Source organism: Mycteria americana, chromosome 1 (assembly GCF_035582795.1).
Source record: "Mycteria americana isolate JAX WOST 10 ecotype Jacksonville Zoo and Gardens chromosome 1, USCA_MyAme_1.0, whole genome shotgun sequence".
NCBI classification, from domain to species: domain Eukaryota; kingdom Metazoa; phylum Chordata; class Aves; order Ciconiiformes; family Ciconiidae; genus Mycteria; species Mycteria americana.
Genome location: NC_134365.1, coordinates 70,066,188 through 70,091,050, shown reverse-complemented (window position 1 = coordinate 70,091,050; position 24,863 = coordinate 70,066,188). Strand labels below are relative to the sequence as shown.

Here is a 24,863-nt window from a genome sequence, read left to right as displayed (position 1 = left end):
GCCATCCAGCCACAGTCAACCCACCACATAAGTATTACACAATGGTTAGCCTGAACTACCCGTGCTTGAGTTTATACCCACATAAGTACATCTTGCACTCGTTTTAGCTCAGCCTCCCCTAACTCAGTTATCTCCACTCTAAAACAGCATCAGCATCTGCTGAAGCTACACTTTTTTCCCCCTCCAAAATAGTCTTTCATTTCCATAATTGTGTGTCACTATCTACATCTTCAGTTCAACTCTTCCTGGTGCTAAGATATCCAAAAGCAAACAGCAGTGCTTTATAGAATACACCAGACTCCCCTGATTCAGTAATTCTGTATTCAGTCCCAGATTCTTCTTATAATTGTATAATAAGCCCAAATCCCATTTTTTCATTTATTATCCCCTTTTCCCCCTTCCTCCTACAGCTGGTTTTCAAGCACGTACCTCCCAGTAGGGAGGTAGGGAGAGTTATGGAGACTCCTAGTTAAAAGGTTATCCCACTTACTGCTCAGTTACTCAACTTCATTTCTGAATGGCCATGGAAATGCAGTTGCAAATGAATGAATGAGTGGCAAAAGAAAAAAAATCTCCAGATACACATATCAATCAGGTAGAGACAGCCCTAACCTGGTTGAAGTTTAAGGCAGACATCTTTAACACAGTATTTACAACAAAATATTTAAAATGTGTATTAAAATGGCAATTCAAATTTTGCCATGTTATCTAAATCTATTTTCCAAACCCTGGCCATGACTTTTATCCAGTGCAATAAAACCAGTACAGCTGGAGAGCATTTTGAAGGCACAAGTGGATGAGCCACAATAATTTTTCTAAGTCCTTACTGATGGATGGTAATGTAATGCATCTCCCCAAAGAACAGAACTACTGCTTGTTCTTTCACAGGGGTGGCTAATATTCGTTGCTTCTCTCCACAGAGATCGGAAGCAACATTACCAGTCTGCTGGGCAATCCTGCCTCCTAGCAGCAGACAGGAAGATCCCACCAGTAAGTCATTTACAATACAAGGACAAGGATGGTGTTTGAAATGCGGTTTCAGCCGTGTGCATGGTACCACCTTCCATCCCTGTATTTCAAATGGAGCAGGTCCCAGATAGAGCCTAGCAGTCCTCCAAAGACTGGCCAGTGTCCATCACCTCAGCTGGATACCCCCAGTCAGAGCTCCGTTGAATGTCCTGGAAAAACAGCTGCTGCTGGAGGCTCTTTAGACTGTTCAAGACCTCTGGAGAGAGTTCATGGAAGACCATCTGTTTTTCCTGATCCTCCTCCTCCTCTTCTTCCTCCTCCTCCTCCACAAGGTCATCAGGAGGCAGAGGAGAACATCTAGAGATGTAGCCCTGGTCTGACTGCACTGACTGTCTTTGGTCTTTGCATTGGTCATCAAAGACCAATTGGTGTTGCTTGTCAGCCTCCTCTTGGCAGAGAGATGGCTCTGAAGGAATAACATCCTGCTGATAAAGAGAGTACATGAGTCCATTCAGATGGTGTCTCAGTTCACCTGGGAGGTTTTCAGGACTCTGGTCATCTATTGCTGAAACTTCAGAGTCATCGTGGAGGATGATGTTATTCCTCATTGGAAAGCTTGTCTCCAGAAGAGGAACTCCTTCCATACAGTCCTCATTACTCAGCACATGATGCCCAAGTATATTTCTATCTTCCATGGAAGAGACTGGCTCCACTACCTGAACTAGAGGAGCCTCATTCATAGGAAGGACCATAGTCTGAGAATTCGGATCCCCACACGGATTAAGTTGAGGCTGCAGTTTACAGCCTCTACTTTCGCCTTCATGCATGTGGAGGTTGATGACATAACAGCAGTTAGGGTCAGGCTCCCGTAGGTGCAGCTGGTGTTTCACAATTCCACCCGGTTCACTTAGTAATGAATCCACCTGGCTCTCTCTATTTAAGGACTGCAACTCTTCATCATTATCCAAGCAGATGGTTTCACTCTCAAACCAGTCTGGGTGCTCCATCTGCCAGTTCTTGAACTTTTGTACTGCCTCTTTCAACTTCCTCCCACTAGGGGTATCGATGTAATTTTCAGCTGTGATTTCCCGGATTCGATGGATACGCCCAGGTTCAAACTTCTCCAAATCCTGAATCCGAAAATAAATATCCTCAAACTTTTCCATCAGTTGGTACCTGGATGTGACGTTGAACAGATCAGGTATATCTTTCTCACTACTTATCCCCTCAAAATAGCAGACTATATACATTCCAAAACAGGCTGGCTTCTTGAAATCTGGCAGGATCAAATTCAAGGCTGGGGTGAACAGGTCTCCCATTGGTTTTTGCTGATCTTGCTTAAGGCACACAGGCTCACTCCCAAGCATGGCCTGCCATTTGGCCTGGGTGCCCCGTGAACACAGAATGATGATCTTTGAAGACAGGTCTTCCATCTCCTTCTTCTGTCGAGTAAGCCAGGGTAACGACCCTAACTCTGAGATCTGATGATCTTCTAGCAGATCTAAGGCTACAGCAGTGCCACAGACCGTCATCAGAAACTCGGCAAACTTCAGCACCACATCCACGTACAGCAGGTGATCAGCAGAGTACACAATCCAAACCTTTCGGGGCTTCAAGGGTGGCAGAGGAAGGTCGGTATATGGTGCTGCTGAAAGACAGAAAAATATTCATCCCAGCCACATTCCCAAAATGGTAATGGTGCAAACCAGCAGCAATCAATATAGGAGAATATTAACAAAAGGTTCTAGCAACTACCAGTTTTGAAGCCATTTTGGCAACATATGCAGACAACATCTCATTGTAGAAATTGAATATGAAAGTCCAGACAGTGGAGCTGTGATTTATAATAATGCCTAGATGGTTCGTGGAATTTCACCACACAAGTAATACACCAGCTTCAAGAGGCTTGCAAATGTATCTATATTCTCTGCTGGAGAGCTGAGTGCATCCACCCCAAAACAATCTATTGCTATGGCTTAGATGATTAGCAAAGGTTCTTTTGCCAGTACAGCCTCAGCTGGGTCAAAAGCCTTACCACTTTACAAAGCAATTGTCTCCCATCTGCCAAATATGGCATTTCAACTTCCATATTCTCTGTCCAAGGCTACTGGATGTTACAAAGTTTCTTTTAGCTAAACAGGAAGATCCTAAGACTACGTTTTGGTTTTGAGAAGCAACTATAGAGCAGTAGAGCCTATGAGAGCCCCTTCTGGACAATTGTGTGAGACTTCCAGAATGCATTACACGTGCTTGATAAAACACAGGCAGGACATCTTACCAGTCTGCAAATCATTGTGGATGCATTTCCCTTGCCGGTGTCCTGGAAGAGAAAGTCACAGTCAGTTCTGAAAACACGAAATAAGACAAAACCCTTAAAGTGACACCACCTTCCAAAGATTAGGTTAAAAAAAAATCTTTAACTGTGCAGGGATAAAACCATGGGGAGGGAGAAGCCTAATAAAAAAAAAATACTAAATGAATAAGACTCTTCTACAGCCAATTTTGCTATGTACTTCACTGTGTTTTTCCTTTGAGAGGAGAAGGAATGCACTTAAAACCAATTTTCTCCATCTTCCCCAGATCTGGCCCACCTCAAGAAGTACAGAACTGCCAATTGTTCTGCTACCTCTCCTTAAGGAGAAGAGGCTTTTTTAAAGATAGCTTTTTCTTAAGAGGCTTCTCTGAAGAGGTGACTAAAATGTCCCTAGCTACATCTTATAGGTAAGTTTGATGTTAAGAAATTTTCCAAAAGATTTCCAATTACTCCTCTCAGGCAAAAAAACCCCTAGTGAGTTGCAGTTTCCCTGTGATAACTGCCTCATGGTTGCAGCACAAAAGACGAAGAATTAGTCCTTAAGTACCCAATTTTCCAACTGCTCAATGTCAACCTCTGCATCCTGTTTTTCTTCTTCCATCATAACTGAAAAACATTATTTAAGCTCAAAATAGCATAAAATGAATTTTGTAGAGACTTTGGGAGACAGGGGAAAGAGTACAGGCTGGACAAACAGGAAACTTCTGTCCTGCAAAACTCTTATGCAACGCAGGAGAAAAATAAATGGAAGAGATATCTGTAGCAATCTGCAGGAAACAAAGGGCTGAAGTATGAAGTTCCTTTTTCCCCCTCATGAGCTCTGAAGCGCTACGAAAATGGAATATCAGACAGCATAACCCCTGGAAGGCTTTACTTAACTAGGTGGATGGTATTAGGATGTTACAAGTCCTACAATGTAAAACAGAAGATGGTATTTACATAGGCATTATCTCAGTGGCAAGACATCAGAAGAGCAAGGAAGAAAACAGCAATAGGAATAGGTACAGAAGTAGGAAAAATATAGTATTAGCATTGCATCTTTTCTTCCTAGCTGGTATGAGTCTTACCTGCTCGTTTTTTGGTCATACAAATCACACCTGCTATGACTGATCCCACCAGTAACACACAGATCCCAGTGACACACCAGTAGAGCCATATAATCATATCACCTGCAGTACAAAAATAGTGCTCAGACATTGCTTTACACAAATAGAATTTCATCAAAGAACAGAAGTTTCTTGAGCAGCAGGGGCCAAGGGAGAAGGACCCTGGCTCTGCCCAAAACCATGGGTAGTCCAGCACTTCCCCCTTACAACATGCCACAGTCACTCCTCAAAACAAATTCCTGCTTTCATGATGATGCTGTACACCATAAACTTACTCCACAAAGAACCATATGTGCAGCACATTGAAAATACAGATCAATAACCTTCCTCTAAACAGCAATATTTATCCAGCTTTGACAGGCATGCCACCCATGTCCTGCCTGTTCATGTAACCTTAAAAAAGAAAAATCACCATTTTGGGTGATGAATTTTTTCAATCTACAGGTGTTTTTTTCTTTTTAAATCTTGGGCAAACTAGCTCCTTACAGGTGTTGTTGCAGCCAAAAAAAGATGTCAAATCATTATGCACATGATTTATCTTGACATTCATAAAAATGAATATATGCAAGCTATTCTCTCCAAAAGCTGCTTTATATTATGCAAATTTTTTAACACTGAGCAAAGTGACAGAAAGTATTTTATATTAAGACTCTTCTTGTCAAAACTGTTTCTCAAAGAATTTTATGCAAGTGAAGTATCTCTAAAAAAATTGCTCTTTAAGGTTCACACTGCATACAAATACTTGCCTCATTAAATCATGGTGAAGTAACTCTTAACACAATTCACTCTGAATTCAGTGTTACAAGGGGACATTTCCTGCCCATCGGGTCATTCCCAGGGAGGATCATTTGTTATTCTATGACAGGAAAAGAGCAGCAAGAAAAGTTTCAGGGTATTAGAAGAACTTCTTACCTGATGGGTCTGTACCTGCAAAAGATGAGAGTTACATTAAAAATTCAGCTCTCATCTGTAAGACAACGGCAATCTAATTTACAGAAAAGCAGTTCTCACTTGGAGCTGGTGAACATGGGATGAAAGCAGAGTGTCTCAGACAGTCTGTGCCACAGTTTGCAAAGAATGGCTGAATCTGCAGTTGAAATAAATTCAGAAAACAGAAGCTATTCTTAAAAGCAATTCTGTTCCCCACTTTTCTTTCCCCCTGCCTCTACATTGCCTGTATTTTAGCACAGGGACACAGAATTCCCATTCCCCCTCAGAAAACAAGGTTAATCAAGAATTCTTAGACTATACGTTAAGAAGGCAATGAGCTCCTGGGGTTGCATACTTGCCATTCACACTCCATAGTCTCTGACTTGGCAACCCCATACTAAGGAAAAGCCACTGTCTACAGAAAACACCTATATAAAAAATTGTTCTTTCAGCCATAATCATCATTTCCCTGATACAGGTAATTAGGGATTAGGCAATCTCAGAACAAAACACTGTGTAAAAAGCATAATATTCCTAAACTGCTCATTGCCTTGTTGGTGAAGGACGGACACAGGGACAACAGTGAGATTCTACCTCTATTTTGTAGTTGCAGCAAGCTTTTATGTTCTTCTCTATTTTGATTGTGACATTCACTTGCTGTTGCAGTCCATCCTGCAGAAATCAGATGCAAGTTATAAGGGAAGGAAGACAATTGAATGAAAGCAGCAAAAAAGAAAAGGAGTTGACATGAGACTATGGAGTGGTCCAAAGAAGCAGAAGTTTTTCTTTCCTTTTTTTTTTTTTTGAACAAGAAGCCCACAGAGAACAAAACAGATAAATGGTCTGGCCACCATCACTGCAGGTGTCCTGTGTGACAGACATGGTAATACAATTAAGACAGCAGGCTAAGGTTGCACAGGTAACAGGAAACCATTAAGGATGTATGTCGTATAACTTCAAATGTGTTAACTTAAACTTAGTTTCTTAACAATGTAAATGTCTTCAGTTATTTAATGTGTAAACATTAACAAGCTTCCTTTTTTAATTAAAAAAAGCTGTCAACACTGCTGCTTCTGACACCAGAACAGACAAATAAGTTGTCCTTGTTACCTGCTGTATACAATCAATATCATGACAATCTAAATGTGTTATTTACAATGACTAGCAGATACATACTCCAAAATGAGGTATATTCCCCTCTGCCAGGGAAATATGCAGACAGCTGTACCAGCTGTGTCAATAATAACTTAATACATATTAGTGCATGCAGTACAAAGGGTTTTAAGTGTGGAAGGAATGGAAGGATTAAGCAAACTGAATGCCAATATATCTGCCCTCCCCCAAGGAAGGCTGGGGACTGATACCAAATATTCAGCATTTCTCCTCCCTCAGATGCCTGAAGGGGAACATTTCTTATGTCAGAAGACACTCTGGATCTACTTTGAGCTTCTCAACAACACAGGCTGCAAGACCTACAGGAATGGATTCTCAGTTTCATTGAAACATATTACAGAACCACTCAGTTTTGATCTAAAAAAATGTAATTAACACCCGCCCACCATCACATTTGATAAACTACTTCAATGATTTATTGAAACTGATTTATTTAGTCTTATTCCTCAGGCATTGGCTTGACAAAGGTAATAAAGCCCAGATAAATATCAAATTTCAGTTTTCTTTGCAGATGCTTACAGACTGATCTGTGCATTATAAAGCCTCTTTTTGATCTTTTATCCACCAAATTCCTGAAATAAAGTTCCAAAGGTAATTTAAAATTTGTGGAAAATAATTCCTTGAAAATTGCTGTACAAGTGTGTTTGTTACATCTCCTACATCGTGGCTCCAACTCCTTGTTCAGCAACTGTTAAAGAAATGTTTGTCTAAATTACCACAGAGGATATAATTTAGGAAGGTAATTACCTCAGTGAAATCACGTGTGATCATTTTACACTTCGTCTTATTCAGGAAACTGGTCACATGAATTTGGTATCGAGCTGACTCCATCCACGGGTTAAAGCTCACAAGCAGAGTTGTATCATCTAGACTTTTACCTTGGATCCTGGGCTCCCACAAGCTGCCTGGAAGTAGTGCAGATATTCCCAATTTTTTCAGCCATCAGAAATATTTCAACAGGGCATCCATGTCTACACGACTCAAACAGAAAAATTTTTACCTGTCTTTATACATGGGATGGTTCTTTTCATTAGAGGGTCCTTGCAGTCTGCAAGAAAGACCATTGGTGACCAGTCAGAAACATTGTACTTCCATTTAGGAAAGACACCCATTTTCTTATTAGAAGCCAGACACCTAACCAAGCCCTCCTTGATGAGTAGAGACCTTTGTTCCAAAGCAGTAGCAAAATTCTGCAACAGAATACTATTGGCTTCCAATGTATAAATTAGCCCTTCCACTGATTTTATGGCGTTTTATTTTTTCCAGAACAGAGATAATTAGTAAGAAAAGACTGAAAACATACAATACTATTATAATAGTAGTATTTGACAACTCTTGCTAATGTAAGACTTGTGCAGAGAGGGTCATAGTGGAATTAAAACTTCATATTGATCTCTGGACCTTGAGAGTGCCACAGCGATAGATTCCTCCAAAAGCATTCTGCCCCAGGAAAACTAAGAGGCTGGAATCTTTCTTGATCCCCAAACACTATTCCACATTTATAGTTCTCTGTGCTTCATTTAGCAGATTGGTCCTGCTCTTCGGGACTTTCTTCAGAGTCAAATCCAGAATTACATATTCAACATTTAGCAATGGGGGATTTACAAGTCTCAGCCTAAACTACATCTCTCCTCCAGGGTTTGGACACAAAGGAAAAGGAACAACTCCCTGCTTAAACATCTGAAAGAAAACATTGCATATCTTAAATTTCAACTTTCAAAGTTGGAAAATATATAGTGCCTCTGTAATTCACATGTAAGCTCTAATCAGCAAAGCTCCCTGCAACTGCTGAGCTTGACACGATGCACTAGGTTTCTGAAGAACAGTGGAGGATAAAAGCCAGGAAGTTCTCAGTATGACCAGGTATAAGAAAGGATAAGAGGGCTGAAAACCAAGTGCCCCCTCTCCCTTTCCAGCTCACACTGACTGACACACCATATACTTTGCCATTTTATAACTAAAGTCATGTTGACAGCTATAAGCAAGTTAAGAAGCAAATTATGAACCAGTTTACTGAGTGCCAAATATTTATAAACTACTCAGTGCAGCCAGAGGGCACTGCAGATGCTCAGCATCTTCAGGGAAAACAGCAAAACAAGTTCTTTTTAGTTACAGGAAAATTTTCATATACACAAGAAAAGGTCAGGCACTCAGCTCTATCAAGTTTCTTGGTAAATTGTGCCTAACTGTGCCTTTGAAATCAAACTTCACCTGTCTAAATTTAATAGTAGAAGCCAAACTTTACTCCTGATTTGGAAATTCTGGCCTGTATTTCCAGCTTCCACAAGCAGAGGGGCAACTTTGAAAGATTTAAAATTAAGTAAAAGCTGCAGCGATAGTCTGCAAAGAGCATGAAAGATTACTCTACAGCCTCATTCCTGTAGATGAAATATCTTTGTGCCTGCTCCACTGATGAACGTTTCAGCAACAAAATCCAGGAGATGTAACTTATCTTCAAACAGCCCCTCAGAGGGGCACCTATATCAGTTTTCAGGTTTAATTATGAACTTCACTTTAGCCATAGCTGTAGCAGAATTCTTGACAAGCCACAAATGCAATTTCTCAGAAATCAGAGGCCCAAGTCCAAGGTTTTGTCCAGCTTTCTACTGAGCATATAAAATTTTTGTAGCAGTATCTTCCATGTAGGAACTGCAGTCAACCAGAATCAAAGGGTCTGGCCTTCACAGAGTAGTCCCTCCACATGCACTTTATTCCAAGCAGAGATTTGACAAGCTTCTGGACACAGAATCCCAGGAATAAGGATGGCAACTTGTAGCACACGCAGTTTGGATATATACCACAGGGATATTGTAGATAAGGCTAGCACCATGGACTTTCTAAACAGCAATATTGAGAAAGAACAACAGGTATTTACAACACTGTCACCCTATTGCCAAACTCGCTCACAGTTCATGAGTCTGGTCTGGAAAAAAAACCCCAACCACAGGTCCACAAACCATCACAGTCCTAAGCTCAAGGCCTAGGCGAACTAGAGCATTTCTTACCAGGCATTGTGAGAGACGTGGACTTGCAATTGTAGTCTCCGTCTACGCCCAGTTTGGGCAGGTGGTAGACAGTCACTTGGTAAGTCTGGCCAGGTTCCACTTCAAAACGGTCAAAAGTGAAATTCCACTGAAAGCAAACCACATTCATAAGGACTTAAAATGAGAGTATTGTCTTATAAAGGCACTGAAATTAACAGCTGACTTGGTCCTGTTCCACTGTGTTCCCTCATCGCATATGACCCTTCTTCTGAAGCTTGACTATAAAAAAAAAGTATAACTCAGGTGTATTAAATATACTAGTCCCTTGGTCTATCTCAAATTTTTCTGTTTGAAATGAGAAAAGTACAGTTATTTCTTGGGATCTCTGAACTGATACAACAGTCTCATGCCAAACAACTGTGTAGAGTTTCCACTTAATTACATTCTGAACTGAAAGGAAATGAGGCTAAAATATACAGTTTTGAGACTGAAATTCTAGTCTAGCATGAATCTTGCAGTGCATGCAAGTGCTAAGCATTTAGAATTGCCCTTATATATATATATATAGTTCTGTACCTGGCCATTCCATAAATATTTTCTTAGATTTATACTGTTTTCCACATATCAACAATGCTGTGCAAATTCTGGGAGAGGCACTGGCTCCAGATGGTAAGCCAACTACGGCCCAATTCTGTGTGATTACAAACAATAGGAATCTGGAGTTTGTTCGTTAAGGGAACTGTGGATGCTTAGCATTTTTCGGACAAGTTTCCTAGACTGAGTGTAAGCTGAAGGACCATGCCCAAGGTTGGTGCTTTCCTCCACAGCAAGAGAGTACAAGAAAGAAGTGGAAGTAAAAGGAAGGGTTGAGTTAAAAAGGCAGCTATGTCACGGCTGTCAAGCAGAATGCAAAAATTCCTACAATTATTTGCTTTAAGCGACATCCAGAACGATGACATGGGCTAGGCACTGAGAGCAACAATTCTTAAAACCTGAAGGATAGGAAGAGTGAAAGAGAAACCAAGATAAGCAAGGAACTTGTACATATTTACACACAAGTGTAAAACAAACTGGAAATGACAGGAGGTCTCAAGCCCAATATCTTGATTGTTTCATCATCTCTTCTAACCAGTCTGTACTTTTTAATCCATAACCTTCCTGTATGACAGTGAAAGCAGAAGCAAACCCATGGACTAGAAAAAGTAGTTTAGAGCCCTTTGCACTCACCCGGCCTCCATCCGGACGGACCTGAAGTGTCAAGTTGTTCTGAAAGTCAAACTGGGCACAGATCTGTTGATTGCTGTTCACTTGCATCACAGCCAGCTCTGCTCCTCGGAGACACCGGATGCTAGCTGCAGGCACAGGGATGGAGAGAGATGTCTTTTCCTGTCATCTGCATGTGTAGAGGTTGCAACCCCCACAGAGATTACCACTGTGCCTAGTCTTGTCACAGTCTTACTCCTTTGAAGTGCTGGGGATCCCAACACAAAGATAACTGGCTGTGAAAAAGTGAGCATGCGGGGTTGACTAACAGCACTTTCAGCTTAAAGGTTGTTCTGCATGGCAAGAGCTCCATCTGTGCAAATGAAGGGGCAGAATAGAAGGCAACTTCATTCTTCCAGACACCTGGCAGTTCCACAGGTTCAGTGTTGTGTTTAGCTCTGCCTCTCAAGGCTGCTTCATGCAGTTTGGGCACCAAAGCAAATACGCTTTTATTTTGGTACAGAAAATCCCAGTGAGAAAGTTTATAACCGTAGCTACACAAAATGACTGGGTTACCTGATTCACACCTGCTTCTACACTACTATGGCTACACTGAGATAATAAGTCTATACAGCCCTCAGACATAGGCCCTGCAGAAGGAAAAAATGTCCTTAATTCTGCCTTGAATCAGTGCAAAACCATGGACAAGAGCATGCAAGGGAAGCACCGTACACAAACAAACAAAAAATAAGCAAAGATATTTGGAGAGCGAGAAAATTTGACTTACTGGTACTCATTTAGGCTCCAACAATGAGACAATTATTCCTTTATCAAGACACATCTGCATATAGGAAACCTAAGTTACAAGGACTAGATTACCCGAAATGGAAGGAACTTGCACTGGATTAACAGTGCATAAGCTATTTGTGTGCTCTCAAATTAATTCTCATTTGTTCAGTTCACAGATGTAATCCCCCTGCACAAGACTGCTGCAGTCTTTACCATGCCTTGAAAAGGCAATGCTTGCAGTGCGAACCTCCTTTCTCCCCTCACTGCCATGGTAAAGGCGTGGGTCACTTGATTCCATTTTTATCTGTTTTTCCCATTTGAAATATAATTATCCCATACCAGTGGAAACATTTTAAATTCTTGAATACCCAGCACACACAAAGCCCCGATTCAGTAACCAAGAAAAAACCAAAATCGTCTCCCAAAACAAACAAAATGAAGGAGCCAAACCCCCAAATTTCAAAGCTCTGCTTTCATGACTAGATCAGTAGAAGACTTCAAGTCATAATTCTCCTCCCTATCCTTACTAGATCACACTTAATTCCTCTGCTCCATGTTCACATTAAACCACCACCACTTACCATCAGTGGCCACTTTCCATTCTATCCGAAGCACAGGGAGCAGGTTTCCATCCATCTGACGGAAAACGTCAGAAGAGACATGAAGACTGCTTGGAGCAGAAGGAGTCCATGTGGGAACCTGCAGCCAGCTCTCCTCCATGCAGGTACCTGTCCAGCAAATGCAAGCCGCCATTTAGAGTGGGGCCAAGGAAACTCTGCGTAATTGCAATTATGGTCCGCCCTCTGGGTCAGGGTTACTTGGAGGGCAGAACTGGGTGACAGACTGCTTCACAGTTCAGAAAGGCAGTTTTCAGCATGCAATTACTTTATAAATTGCCTGTAATATTCTGAACTCACTCACTCTAGTACCTTACATTTCCTCTTTTCCTTAAAATTCATTAGTAATTATCACGATCAATGTAGTCAGGTTAAACAGGTCAAGTAAGTTTACTCAATATCTGAATTTAGCATCCAACAACTGCTTGTTATGCCTTTCCTAAACCATTGAGCTCTCTGGACAGAAAAATAATTTATGCTCATCAATACAGTGTTAGGAAAAACTGGTCCTGTAATCTCATCAGAAAATGAAATCAGGTATGACAGGCATTAGACAGACATGATCTACTTAGACTTTTGTAAGACATTTGACTTATCAGTGCATATTAAAAATAGCTGTGCTGAATATCAGTGAAGCACAAACACAGGAAGAACTAGGCTGACAAATCAAGGAGGAGTTGCAAGTGGGAAATCATTACTGTTTGAGTGTTTTAAATAGCTCTGCGGGGGTGAGCATAGGCCCAATGATATGCCTTTTTTCTAAAAAATATCAACAATCTAGAAGTAAATATAAAATAACTGATGATAAAGCATATGATAACTGGGGGGGGAGGCAGAACTGTCAATAAAAACAAATCTGAGTCAGTTTGTATACTGGACACATTTAGACAAAACACTTCATGACAGACTGTAATATGCATCTAAGTACATGTAGCATAGGCCATATTTACCTAATGAGAATTTATAACAGTATTTATAACAGCACTGCTGAAAAACTAGCAGAAAAACTACTGAACATGAGCTGTGTCATGCAATCTATGAATCATATGAACAGGCTAGTGTGACCACTGAATATATCAAAAAAAGAAGAAAAAAGGTAAAACGGTTATACAGGCTTTGGAGAGATCAGTATGATATTTTTTAGCTACTTGTTGCATCCACACTAAACCACTGTAATATTGAAAAGAGAACAACGAAGAGCAAGAGAATAAATTTGTAGGTTGAACTCCTCAAAAGCAAAACATGTTTTGCTACCAGATTCAGCTGATAGAAATCCATGCTGCTAATGAAAGGTGGCTCTTTTGGCTACATTTTCCACTTATTCCCTTGCATGAGTTCAAACAATCATGGGGCTGTGTGATGATTTGGTTCATAAAAATGACCCACCAAACAAACACTTTCCCATTTCCTTGGTGGGCTACTCTGTCAGGCAGAGCTCAAGGAAGCAGCTCAGCCTGCAGGCCCACCACTGTTGGCACTGTGCCGGAGGAAGCAGAGGGAGCATGCAGCCAGATGCTGCCAGGGACACAGGTAAGAGCAGCGCTTTCCCGTCACACAGTCAGCCCCCCCACCAAAGTACACTTCCAGTGATGGGAACAGTGGAAAGTGGGCACTACCCCTTCTTGTGACAGCATGGTTTTAGGCTTAGAAAGTAATTAGACAATCCTCAAATTCTCATTCTACCAAAAAATATCTATAGAAAACCTGACGAGATTAAAGTACCTTTCAGAAGAGAGTGTACTAAGCACTAAAAAAAAAAAAAACTTTCCCCTAGAGGAGAAAAACATAATAAGAACCATAAGGCAGATTTAAACCAAATATTCAAATAAGGCAGCATTTTAATGGTGGAGCTGCAGTTTGGCTTACAGCCAACAGCCATGTTGTCAAGCTGTATTCCAATGGCTGTCTGCCAGTGGGAAACATGATCCAATCTGATCCCACCCAATCCCTTTCCTGCCAAAAAAGTTTAAAATCTGGTTATTTTCAGCATAGTCATCTCCCTGATCTGGCATGCCAAGCATGGCTACAAAAATACTTGTGCCAGTACGATACAGGGTTGGGCACTGAGGCAGATATGAGCCTGCTTAGAACAAAGACTGCAAAGAAAGGCCAAGGAGTTCTGCAAGCACTGTCCAGACACCTCTGTGTCCCAAATGGACAAATGGAGAACATTCTTCTTTTTTTAAGAACATTACTCATAGTTATACTAAAGTGTTTCAGATGTGTGCCATTGCTAAGACTTGACCCATTACACCTGGTATGTCCAATATACTTGTTCAGTGGGACTTACAGTAACTCTGTTTCCTTTTCCAATCATAGAATCATCTAGGTTAGAAAAAACCTTTAAGATCAAGTTAATTCATTGGACTTTATACCCAATAATTTACATCAATTGCTCTCAGCCACACCCCTTTATGCCTCTTTTTCAATTCTAGTTCATACATTAATTTTTCATCAAGTACCATCATAGATATAATAGCTTGTAATGAACACTTACTGACAAGCTTGCCCTAAAATTCCAATTTCTTTAAAAATTGACCATCCCAGCTTTAAATAGAAACTAAACAAGTTGGGTTGTGTTCCACCCACCCCACCCCCCACCCCCAACTCTATCCTGAAAAAGACTTAACTTCTCATCCCTCTTTTAGTTGGAGCTGATTATGGATCAAACTGAAAACTCCCAAAGCAAGGCATGATAGCAGTGCTTTACTTTACATCTCTCTGATTCTAGCAGGAAGAACTTGCTGCATGAACCCAGTAAAAAAAAAAACAAAAACCTGCATGCTCTGATGAGAAAACTGCAATGAAGAAAAAAAATTACTTACTATTTCTTACGAGGCAGTTTAAATCCTGTGAGGGGAAAGAAACAAGAATATTACTCTCAGAATAGAAACTGGATTGACAGTAATTTGCTTCTGCTTGGTGGCAGGAGAGGGGCAGAAAGAAAACAATTCAGTGAGTAGCGACGCATACAAACTGGAAGAAATAACCATCAAGAAATATTGCACAAAGTTGTTAATCAGAAAACCAAAGGACACAGGGCATGAAACCTGCGCACACCTGAAATGCATGTGTGACAGTAGTAGTTGCAATAATGGAAAGAAATTGGAGAGGCAAAATGCAAGATGATGATAGCAAAAACCTTCCAAAATCCAGGACTATGAAACAGAAACCAGCGTGACATGAAAGACTGCTTGAAGTAGATGGGTATGGTTTTTAAACACCATTGCTTTAAGTTACTGCTACCCAGCACTGATCTTGCTGGTAATGCTTGCAAGGTCTAAGCCCATCTGACTGGAATCATGAGCTCTCTGCAGCTAGGCTTGCCACTGTAGTACTGCCTACTGCCTATTGACAGATTATGTACTGCCTACTGCAGGGCTTTCCCTTCACCTTACGCTTGGGTTCAAAACCACTACGCGATGACACTCTAAAAACTTAAATTCGATAAATGACTAGCAGCACACAGTGATGAACAGTCCTGTATTGCCTGAACAGAAAGGCTGCATCAGTTATGGCTGGTCCTTTTCCTGATGTCTCATAAGAAGCAGGGAAGGGAAAAGACAACATGTAGTAAGTGCCAGGCTTGTAAGTAGGATATGGTGATTTTACTTTCCAGAAATATATTTGAAAGGCAATCCATGAAGGAAAAATAAAAATCAGAATTAGACTCTTTCATATTAAGGATAAAGATGTCCTGAACATAAAGAAGCAACCAGAATTTATGTGGGCTCTGCCTGGTTTCTTCTGGGTATGTTTTGCTTACACTGGAAGACCCCCATGGTCACCAGGAAAAAGCATGTAAGCTTGCTTGGTTACTGTGATGCAAAATCCTAGTGATGAGGAAGTCTGTAGTTTTCACTGACTTACTAAATCAAGATGAGGGCTAGGTTTCCTCCCGCTCATTTCCTATGCCTTGACATATAAAGGTGGATATTATTGTCACACTGTTGCCACAATATAATTCATTCCAGTGGAGAAGGCAAGGCAGCGGGGTTTTTAACCTCTCTGCAACTTAAGGTCAACTCCAAGTGTATTTGGGGCTTAGCTTATTAATGTGATATAGCCATGGCTATCCAAGGTTGTATTTACATTTTCAGGGGTGGATGCTTGAAAAAGCTAGCTGTGCCTTTTCGGTAGTGAACATGTCCTCCAGTGTGGCACAGAAAGCTGAAGTTTCACAGACACTAAGTTGGCATTAGACACCATCACTGCCAGAGATGCAGCCCTAAATGTCCCTTCACTTACACCCCAGCACTGCTGGGTTGGCATAAGCACGTGTGTGACCATACAGGCACCTGGCTACAGCCTGAAACTGACCGCAGGGGAGGAAGGGAGGTCAGCTGTGAACCAGATCTTCTGCCCTTCTGCACCTCTGCTCCTGCTTGTACGGGAGAAGCTGCAAACAAACCACCAGGCCTTAGGAGGAAGGTGGGCACTGCTCTTTCACAGCTGTGCTGGCTTTTGTCTGCTTGTAACGAGACAGAACTACATCCTGCCTTTGAAGAAGTCCTAGTGAAAGCAAAACATCACATCAATTAATAAGCTTTTCATTATTTGAAGGAAATACAAAGTATAAACAATTGGTTAAATCGGGTATCATACAAGCTGTGCTGAGCAATCGATTTCAAACATGAGCAGAGTTCTACTGACTATGAAAAAAATACTTCCAACATTAACACTCACATATCAACTAATGTATCTGTGTTCCTACAAACCTTGAGTGAAAGCAGGCAGATTTGGCATTAAGATCCTCATGCTTATATAAAAAATAAAACCTGAAAATCTCTCCCAGGCTTTTGTTACACAAGTCAAAACAATACACAGGTATAAATCCAGTCTTCAGGCACACCCTTCACAAGTAACACATCCACGCTCCAATAAGCAGTACTACAAATGTACTCAAGGTATGGTATATTGAAAAAGATTCAGTGCAACACCCAAGTTGTATAATATTGACCAACTTTATTATCGCTTAGGAAATATTTCAATCAGTTCAAAGGAAGGAATCTGCCTAATTGGCCACTCTGAACTTCTAAATATATACAAATCTATATAACAATTTGCCTGAGAACTGAACTTTGGTGAAGAATTGTTTTCCTACCAGCCAGCTAGCAATGTGGTATTTTTCAAAATGAAAGCATCTTTGCTGCACTAAATTAGGACTAAGGCAACATCCCAGAATCAGAACAAATATTCCAGTTACTTTGCACTGTTAATCAAAGTTTCTTTTATAAATGAGATGGGGAGAGGGATAAAGAGTGACACTCTTAACCTTTCCTTGCCATTCTCTCACTCTGTTCTCTTCCTTTCTCCCCCGATCCCCAGATGTTAGCAGCTCACCTACAGAAACCACCTGCCTTCTCCCTTATCTTTGCTCTGGATCTTCTTGAAGTTTTCAACTCACTGTTGGATCCCCAGCCTCACTCCTAGGTTGTGGCACTAACAACTCTGGAAACACCCAAACAGGGTCTTGCTAGATGGGAGTCTTGGGACAAACGGCCCCAAAAGCTGTGTAGCAGTGCCCTGCGTAGGGCAGAGGAACTCTAACATAACCAAGAGCAAAATAAATCTATGAACTTAACATCAATGTGTAATAACACACAAGAGGTACTTTTCACTATTTTTGTTGTGCTCAAAAGGTCAAACCAGCCACAACTAGGGGAATCAACTCAATCAATTTGAATATAAATACAATTTAGTCTGAACTGTACTTTCACAATTATACTGCACCTAATTACTGCAGATAAATGCACAGACAAATCCTCCATTATTTAGATCCTGTCGGACTTAAGAAAAACTGGTTACAAGTATAGTTAATAGAAACATTATTGCAACTTTGTACCTTCCAAATCAGGTTTCCTCCCCCCCACCCTGGAACACTCCCAAGTAGCATCTGCAACCTAAATCCTTTGATAATGCAAAAAACCTAGAAAGCAAGCAAGCAGATGATGATTAAACCAAACCAAAACTAGCTAAACTACAATCACTGAAAAAGAGAAAAATATAAATTATAACTACCAATATGGAAAAGCAGATTAAGCTATAAAAAGTTACTCCTAACACTTCAAATACTTTATCAGACTTCCTTAGGTAAATTATTTAGCCTGACAATGCCCCCTGCATAAACAGGTGCAGTGGTTTTGGCTGGGATGGAGTTAATTTTCTTCACGGCAGTTGGTACGGTGCTGTGTTTTGGATTTGTGACCAAAACAGTGTTGATAACACAGGGATGTTTTAGTTATTACTGAACAGTGCTTACACAGCCTCAAGGCCTTTTATGTTTCTTACACTGCTCTCCCCAAGCAGGTAGGCTGGGGTAGAATTAGGGAGGGGACACAGCCAGGACAGCTGACCCCAACTGACCAAAGGGATACCCCGGACCATATGACAGTGTGCTCAGTAATTAAAGCAGGGGGAAGAAGGAGGAAGGGGGGCACGTTCAGAGTTAAGAGATTTGTCTTCCCAAGTAACTGTTACATGTAATGAAGCCCTACTTTCCTGGGGACAACTAAACATCTGCCTGCTGATGGAAATAAATTCCTTATTTTGCTTTGCTTGCACACACAGCTTTTGCTTTACCTATTAAACTGTCTTTATCTCAATCCACAAGTTTTCTTGCTTTTGCTCTTCCAATTCTCTCCCCATCCCACTGAGGGGAAAGAGTGAGCGGCTGTGTGGGGCTGAGCTGCCAGCTGGGGTGAACTCACAACAGGCAACAAAAATAACTGGCAAAAAACCCATGGGTTTTTTTTGTAATTTAATGACTTCTCTTAAAACATATTCACTTAATATTCAGTCATTTTGTCCTTGTGCTGTTGCAGTTAATAATTACTGTAAACTGCATCATGACAAAGCCCTTATATAAATGATAAGGCATTATTTGCCTGAAGAGCTGCTTTCATTTGTGTGCTGGTGTTTCTGTTTATTAGCAGATAAGACACACTTAAATGAGGAAGTGTTGCATTTCCCCTTTTTTGTTTTATGATCAATACAAATATTGAAACAGCACAGTGGATAAATGGATTCTCTCTTCCTCCAGGTCTACTGTCCCAGGTAAAGCATTTGCAATGATGTTCCCAGCATTGATGAGGCTGTGCCCTTTCTGACATTCATTAAAAAGCCAAGAGCTGAATCAGGAACCATCAGTTGGTTGATGAGGATTCAGAACTGAAACTTGACAATTAAGATATCTCTTACCTTTCAACACTGAGTTCCTACAGGGACAAACAATAGTTTTTCTGGTGTGTCACCGTTCTCCAACCCTACTCAGGATTTTCAAGAGGCCACCTACACATGTTTTTTTCTTACCTCACACTAGCCTGTTTACCTGCTGCACCAGTAAGATTTTTTTTATGTGTAGCTGGCTATGTTGGTGGCAGCTTAAAACACTCCAGGTAGTCAAGAATTTAGCAGGTTTACCACAAGACCAGGGGAAGGATTCTCCCACCATACAGCAGCCTGCACCAACTCAATTGTTGGTCCACTCCCTTCCCAGTCCTCAAAGGGCTGCAGGGATGATCTAACAGCCCAAAATGCCCAGGAGAACAATTCATCCAGCCAGGAAGTCCTTGCTATTAGCATAAGAAAGCAAAGATAACAGAAGAAGAAGATAAAGCCACAATGCAGGCAGAGATATAACAACCCCAAAGGATACCTAGAAAGCAGTTACCATGAAAACTCTCATCTCCTTTTTGGATACTGCCCACGTGAACTGGACTGGGCTGCAGCCGAGGGCACACTTTTATACCAAGAAAGTGTAACTTCAGAGAATTACATCCAAAAGTCAGGAAGCAATTAAAGAAAAAGACAAGTCGGTTTTGCAATAAAATAAGTCAACTACTTCCAGATTTGCACCGGCTACCTCCTCAGCACCAGGGGGAATACCCGCTGGTTTTCCCTTGTAAAGGTCCAACCAACCCAAACCCTTATCTGATGCACTGGCTCATTCAGACTGCATTAACAAAGCTGTGGACAGAAGTAGTACTTAACCTAGTTTCCCTACTTGAGCAAGCACAAATTTAGATGATACAATAGAAATAAAGTTACAGCAACAATTGTTTCTGCTCACTCACATAAAGCTAGAAGAATGTAAAAAGCTTTGACAGAACTGAGATGTCTCAGTCCACACACAACAGACAAGCGGACAAATGGAAGGAGAAGGAACAAAAATGAAGAGCTCTGCAGAAAAGCTGAAGACTGAGCCCACAGCCAGGCAACATGCTCTGCACTTTATTATAGAAAGGGCTTAAACCGAGATGTTCTCTTCTCATCAGCTTCCTATTGCCTTGCAGGCCCAACAAGCAAAGCTACAAGCACAGGAGGCACAAATATGAGAACAAGACAATATGAGGTGATGCCCAAAACTATTATCAGCAGAAGAGGACAGGCACAATCAACGCTTCCTGTTTACTTGCCATATTTTCACAGAAAGCTAAGCAACTGTTTCTTTCACTCTTTTTTCCAAGATTTTTCTTGCTTTTGACATCAAAAAAGAACAGACCATATGCCGTGGAGAATCACGTGCATCTGAAAAAAAATGGGAAACTGATTAACAGTGCCATGTCATAACAATTCAATTAAATTAATAGGAGGCCAAAATTTCCCAGCAGGATGCTGTGGTAACTAGCAAGAAACTGCTATGAGCTGGGCAAGCATCCAGTTTTCCTTTAAAGAGCAGCTGCTGAATGGGAAGGACTCCAGCTTCCCAAAATCTGCCTCTCACCTATGAGCCATTCCATGTATCTTCTGAGGCTTGGCCAATTTGGAGTTTACTGCAGTTTCCCTTTCCTGAGTCCTTAGTTAAAAGAAGCAGAGATCAATAGGACAAGAACACATTACAGGAATAACTGCTGAAAGATGATTCATTTAAGGCTGGTAGGAAACAACTATCTTATACAAAATTGTTTTTATTTTTTAAGCATTTTTCCTCTATAGTTGCTAAGTTTTTCTCTTGCCCTCATATAAATTCTCAGCAAAGTCAAATCCAAACTCAAAAGTTGAAGCTTCTTCACAAAAATCAGTTTTAAAGTTTTCTTTATCATATTTTGGTAGTTTTGATCACTAACCCTTTTTATGCTGAAGTTTGGTAGTTTTGATCACCAATCCTTTTCGTGCCAAGAAGTCCAGAAATATTTTAGCAGCACTAAGCGTGACCATGGTTTACGGTAACAACCTACACAGCAAAAAGATGCCACAGAGGGGAATGACAGAAGTTGGTCAATAGCAAAGGCAAAATGAACACATTAGTAAAGGAGGACCAGGAAAAGTCTTCCTCACATGTACCACCATCTTCCATCTTCATGAGAGATGTTGCATCAATTCTGCTCCAGAGACTTTTAGTAAATATCCAATAAGCTGGCAAGATAGATTTCAAAGACCAAACTACATACGCCTATCCAGCCCCTTAAAGATGGCAGGGTTATAAACACCGCATTCCTCCAGGACACGAGGCATGCCGTGTTGTGAAACAGTTAAGGCCCAATGACTGAACACAGTGAATAAACACTTGATGGTGAACAACCAGATGGGTATTTAAGCTGTGGGATGTTTTTTTCCCCTGTGCATAGAAAAAAAGCCTGAACCCCACCTCCTTGCAGATGACATATTCAAATAATAGTTACTAGAAGGAACTGGATTTGCAGCTGTGCTATTCAGCCTTACAGCTGAGCAGGTTTGATGGAGTGGTGGTGAATAAGGCCCATTAAGTGCATTTGTTGGCATTTTAATAAGATGAGCTGTTAATGAGCATTTAGTTTTACTTTCACAATTTACAGGTGTCTACCGATACCAATATGACACTTTCCCTCCACCATCTCCAAAACAGCCTTTGCCACATGAGAGCTTTGCTGAAAAAACCACTGTTGCTCACCCTGACCTACTCCGAAGCTCAGCAACAGCAGCATGAGTGTAGTGGGTTAGAAAAAGGAAGTGGGTCTCACCAACCCTGCCCAGCAACAGCTTCCCTTTTGAACCACACTACAGTCACTCACTGGAAGGGTTACTGAATCATCCTCCGAAAACAGTGCAACCAATAGAAAGGGAAGGGGAAATTGTTTTCAACTGCCATAACTTCAGTTGATGGTACTTCTTCCTATATGTGTCAGCAGCTTCACAATTGCTTCTAAAGAGGCTGCTCATCGGCTTAATTCTTAAGTCTGTCTGCAGTTTAGAAAACAGCTTACTGAAAGAAAAGGCCAAAGTAGAAGGCTTACGCATTCACTGATCTATGAGCACACGCAGAGCACAGGGCAACACATTTCCTCAGTAAAAGTTGGTGATGTACTGGTGAACCCCTCACTAAGTTACTGTGGTTCACGTTCCTTAAAAAAAGGGTACAGCTAGGAAGACAAAGTCAGTCAAAGCCCAAGCATCCAAGGACTCACAGAAACTCTATAATGAATTACTCTCAAGCCCTGTGTGACTAACAATATTTGGGATACCCACGGTTATGTTAGATGCCCAAGCAATACTGTAATGTCCTCTTTCCCCTTTGGTAAGATTTTGCATTTTGTAACTACACAATGCCCACCCTAAAGTAAAATTGCTGAAGTGGACTGTTTTCTTCAGGTATTTTTAAATAGGAGTGAAGGCAGCAGAGCAGAGGTCAGGTAAAATGAGGGTAAGTATATGGTCAAGCATTAGGAAAGGAGGCAGAATAGACAAAGGATAGGAAATGCAATGTATACAGGAAAAGATTATAGAAGCTTTCATTCCAAAGGACACATTTTGGTTTATGTATGTCTATAGCTACATCTGACTAGCGGCATTCTCTAGGCTGCTGAGAGTGCGTCATGACCTATAAAACTTTCTAGCTTAGAAGATAGCTGCCCATTATCCTGTTTATGCATGCACTGCTATTGTTAACAGAAATAAAAAGTAAAACCAGATCTCTTGCTCTTCCTACACACTCTTTACATGTATCTTAGACAAAAAAAAACCCCAAACAAACAAAAAAACAAACCCCAAAAACCCCCAGAGAGAGACCAGCTAGGAGTTCATACTTTGGGCTGCCAAAGTTAGCTCAGGCTGGTTAGTTCACTTTTTAGATAGACACCACATCTGCACCTCTCAATCTATATCCTCTCTGGCTGGTTTCACAGGGAGAAAAGGCAACCATAATCTGCCTTTTCAAAATTTCAAGTATGTATGTTTGTTTACCTACTCCTTCAGCAGATATTCCCTGCTTCCTCCTAAAAACTCCTCAGCTGCAAGGAACAGGTTAAAACATTTAGGACATTAGGCAACCTCAGCTATTAGCAAAGACTCACATCCTGCTCAGTAACTTCAGGCAGTTTTAGCAAATCTCAGCCCCAGCCAGGGCCCCTCACAGATGTTAGTGACAGACATTTCCTGGCAGCCATCACATAGCCAGGCTAATTCTGCGGTATTTATAATTCTAGTTTAACATTAAGTTAATACAGTTGTGCGCTATATACAGTTGCTTTGATACATACAGCCCACATCAACCACAACCAATCCCCCCCCAAACCATACTAAAACAAATACCGGGTCTTGACTGAGCAACACAGTGTGACACAAGGATGAGGTCAGCAGCAGGACCATAACTGCCACCGGCCTCGGGTGGGCCGAGGGCACCCACTGCCAGTTGCGGGAGCTTGGTGGGGGGACCCGTGCGCGGTCACCTCCTGTGCCGCCACCCCGCTGCCTGCCCGGGCAGTTGCCCCCGCTTCCAGGCTCCGCTTCGGACCAGCGCTCGCCGCCAGCTTCATCCCGCCACAGAGAGCTCCCCTCCCGAGGCTCTGCCCGCCGGGGCCGTCTGCGGACGCGGGGCCATGGCTGGGACTGAGGCAGAACTCGGGAGGGAGCGGAACAGGCTCAGGCCCCGGCCGGGGGCACCGCGCCCCCCGCCCGACAAGCCCTTTCCCGGGCTAGCGAGACCACGCTGACCCCCACACCCCCCCCCAGCGGGGACGCCGCTCCCTCACCCTAACTTCTCGGCCGCTCCCCCGCCACCGGCCCGCCGGCTCCTCGTCCCTGTCCCGGCCCCGAGCCGCGCGGGGACGGCCGCGCGTGGGCCCCCCCCGGCATACCGGCGGTTAGCGGCGCGAGACACCGCAGGGAGCGGGAAACCCCCACCTCTCCGGCCCTGCCGCCGGGCTCAGCCCGCTGCGGAGGCCGCGGGGACACCGCCGGCCCCATGCCCGTGCCGTGCCCTGCCCGGCCCCGCCGCCTGCCTGCCTGCCTGCCGGCCGGCGCCTCCGAGTTCCCGGCGCTCCCAACCCCGCCGCGCTTACCGGCTGCGAGCAGTTGAAGGGCGGCGCGGCGCCCAGCAGCAGCCGCAGGGCCGCACCGGCGGGCGGGATGGGGAAGACGAGGAGAAACAGCAGGGGCAGCCACCGCGGCCCCGCGCCCGCCATGGCCCCGCCGCCCGGGCCTCGGGGCTTCCGGGCTCCGACCTGGGCGCGGAGCGGCGCTTGCCCTCACCTGAGGAGGGGCCGCCGCGGAGAGGCGGGGCTGGGGTGCTGCGGGGCGGGGCCGGCGGTGGGCGGGGCTGTGGTCCCAGGAGCCCGCCCGCCCCAAGTAACCGTTGGGTCGGTTGTTGTGGCTGGGGGGTGCGGCTGCAAGGAGCGGGCCGGGCCGCGCCGGCGGCGAGCCGCGGGCCGGTGGTTGGTGTACCGCCCGGGACAGGCGGCGGCTTCCCCGGCCTCCCCGCCCCGCTTCGGGTTGCTGTGAGCCCCGAGTGACTCCTGACGGGAGGTGCGGCCCCGCTGGAGACAGCTCTGTGGGCAGAGGCCGGGGCCGTGGAGCCAAACCT

The 24,863-nt window shown here is 42.8% G+C and overlaps 1 protein-coding gene across 7 annotated transcripts; it reads right to left on the bottom strand.

Moving 5' to 3' along the window:
* Window positions 1–591: 591 nt before the first annotated feature.
* On the bottom strand, window positions 592–24,557 carry IL17RA (interleukin 17 receptor A). Of its 7 annotated transcripts, XM_075505072.1 has the most exons (14): window positions 24,343–24,468; window positions 23,246–23,292; window positions 14,911–14,935; window positions 12,050–12,196; window positions 10,704–10,828; window positions 9,498–9,624; window positions 7,493–7,540; window positions 7,240–7,397; window positions 5,914–5,991; window positions 5,401–5,476; window positions 5,302–5,316; window positions 4,351–4,452; window positions 3,248–3,289; window positions 592–2,617 (listed from the first exon to the last, which is right to left on the bottom strand). In XM_075505072.1, exons 4-14 carry the CDS (start codon window positions 12,186–12,188, stop codon window positions 1,104–1,106), a joined length of 2,424 nt encoding a protein of 807 aa, XP_075361187.1. In that variant the 5' UTR covers window positions 12,189–12,196; window positions 14,911–14,935; window positions 23,246–23,292; window positions 24,343–24,468; the 3' UTR covers window positions 592–1,103. The 7 variants fall into 7 exon arrangements, with proteins under 7 accessions (XP_075361187.1, XP_075361165.1, XP_075361154.1 ...); XM_075505050.1 differs by lacking the exon at window positions 23,246–23,292 and having other exon boundaries at window positions 592–2,614; window positions 24,343–24,557; XM_075505039.1 differs by lacking the exon at window positions 23,246–23,292 and having other exon boundaries at window positions 24,343–24,556.
* Window positions 24,558–24,863: the final 306 nt, after the last annotated feature.

What these genes read in the sequence shown, in the direction of transcription:
- IL17RA (XM_075505039.1), bottom strand. Translation starts at nt 24,465, where the DNA reads ATGGCGGGCGCGGGGCCGCGGTGGCTGCCCCTGCTGTTTCTCCTCGTC. An exon ending in CACGTCTCTCACAATGCCTG is followed by an intron (nt 7,541 to 9,497) that starts GTAAGAAATGCT and finishes TCTTTCTTGCAG; the next exon opens with ACTGCAAGGACCCTCTAATG. An exon ending in TATGACCAAAAAACGAGCAG is followed by an intron (nt 3,290 to 4,350) that starts GTAAGACTCATA and finishes TTTCTCTTCCAG; the next exon opens with GACACCGGCAAGGGAAATGC.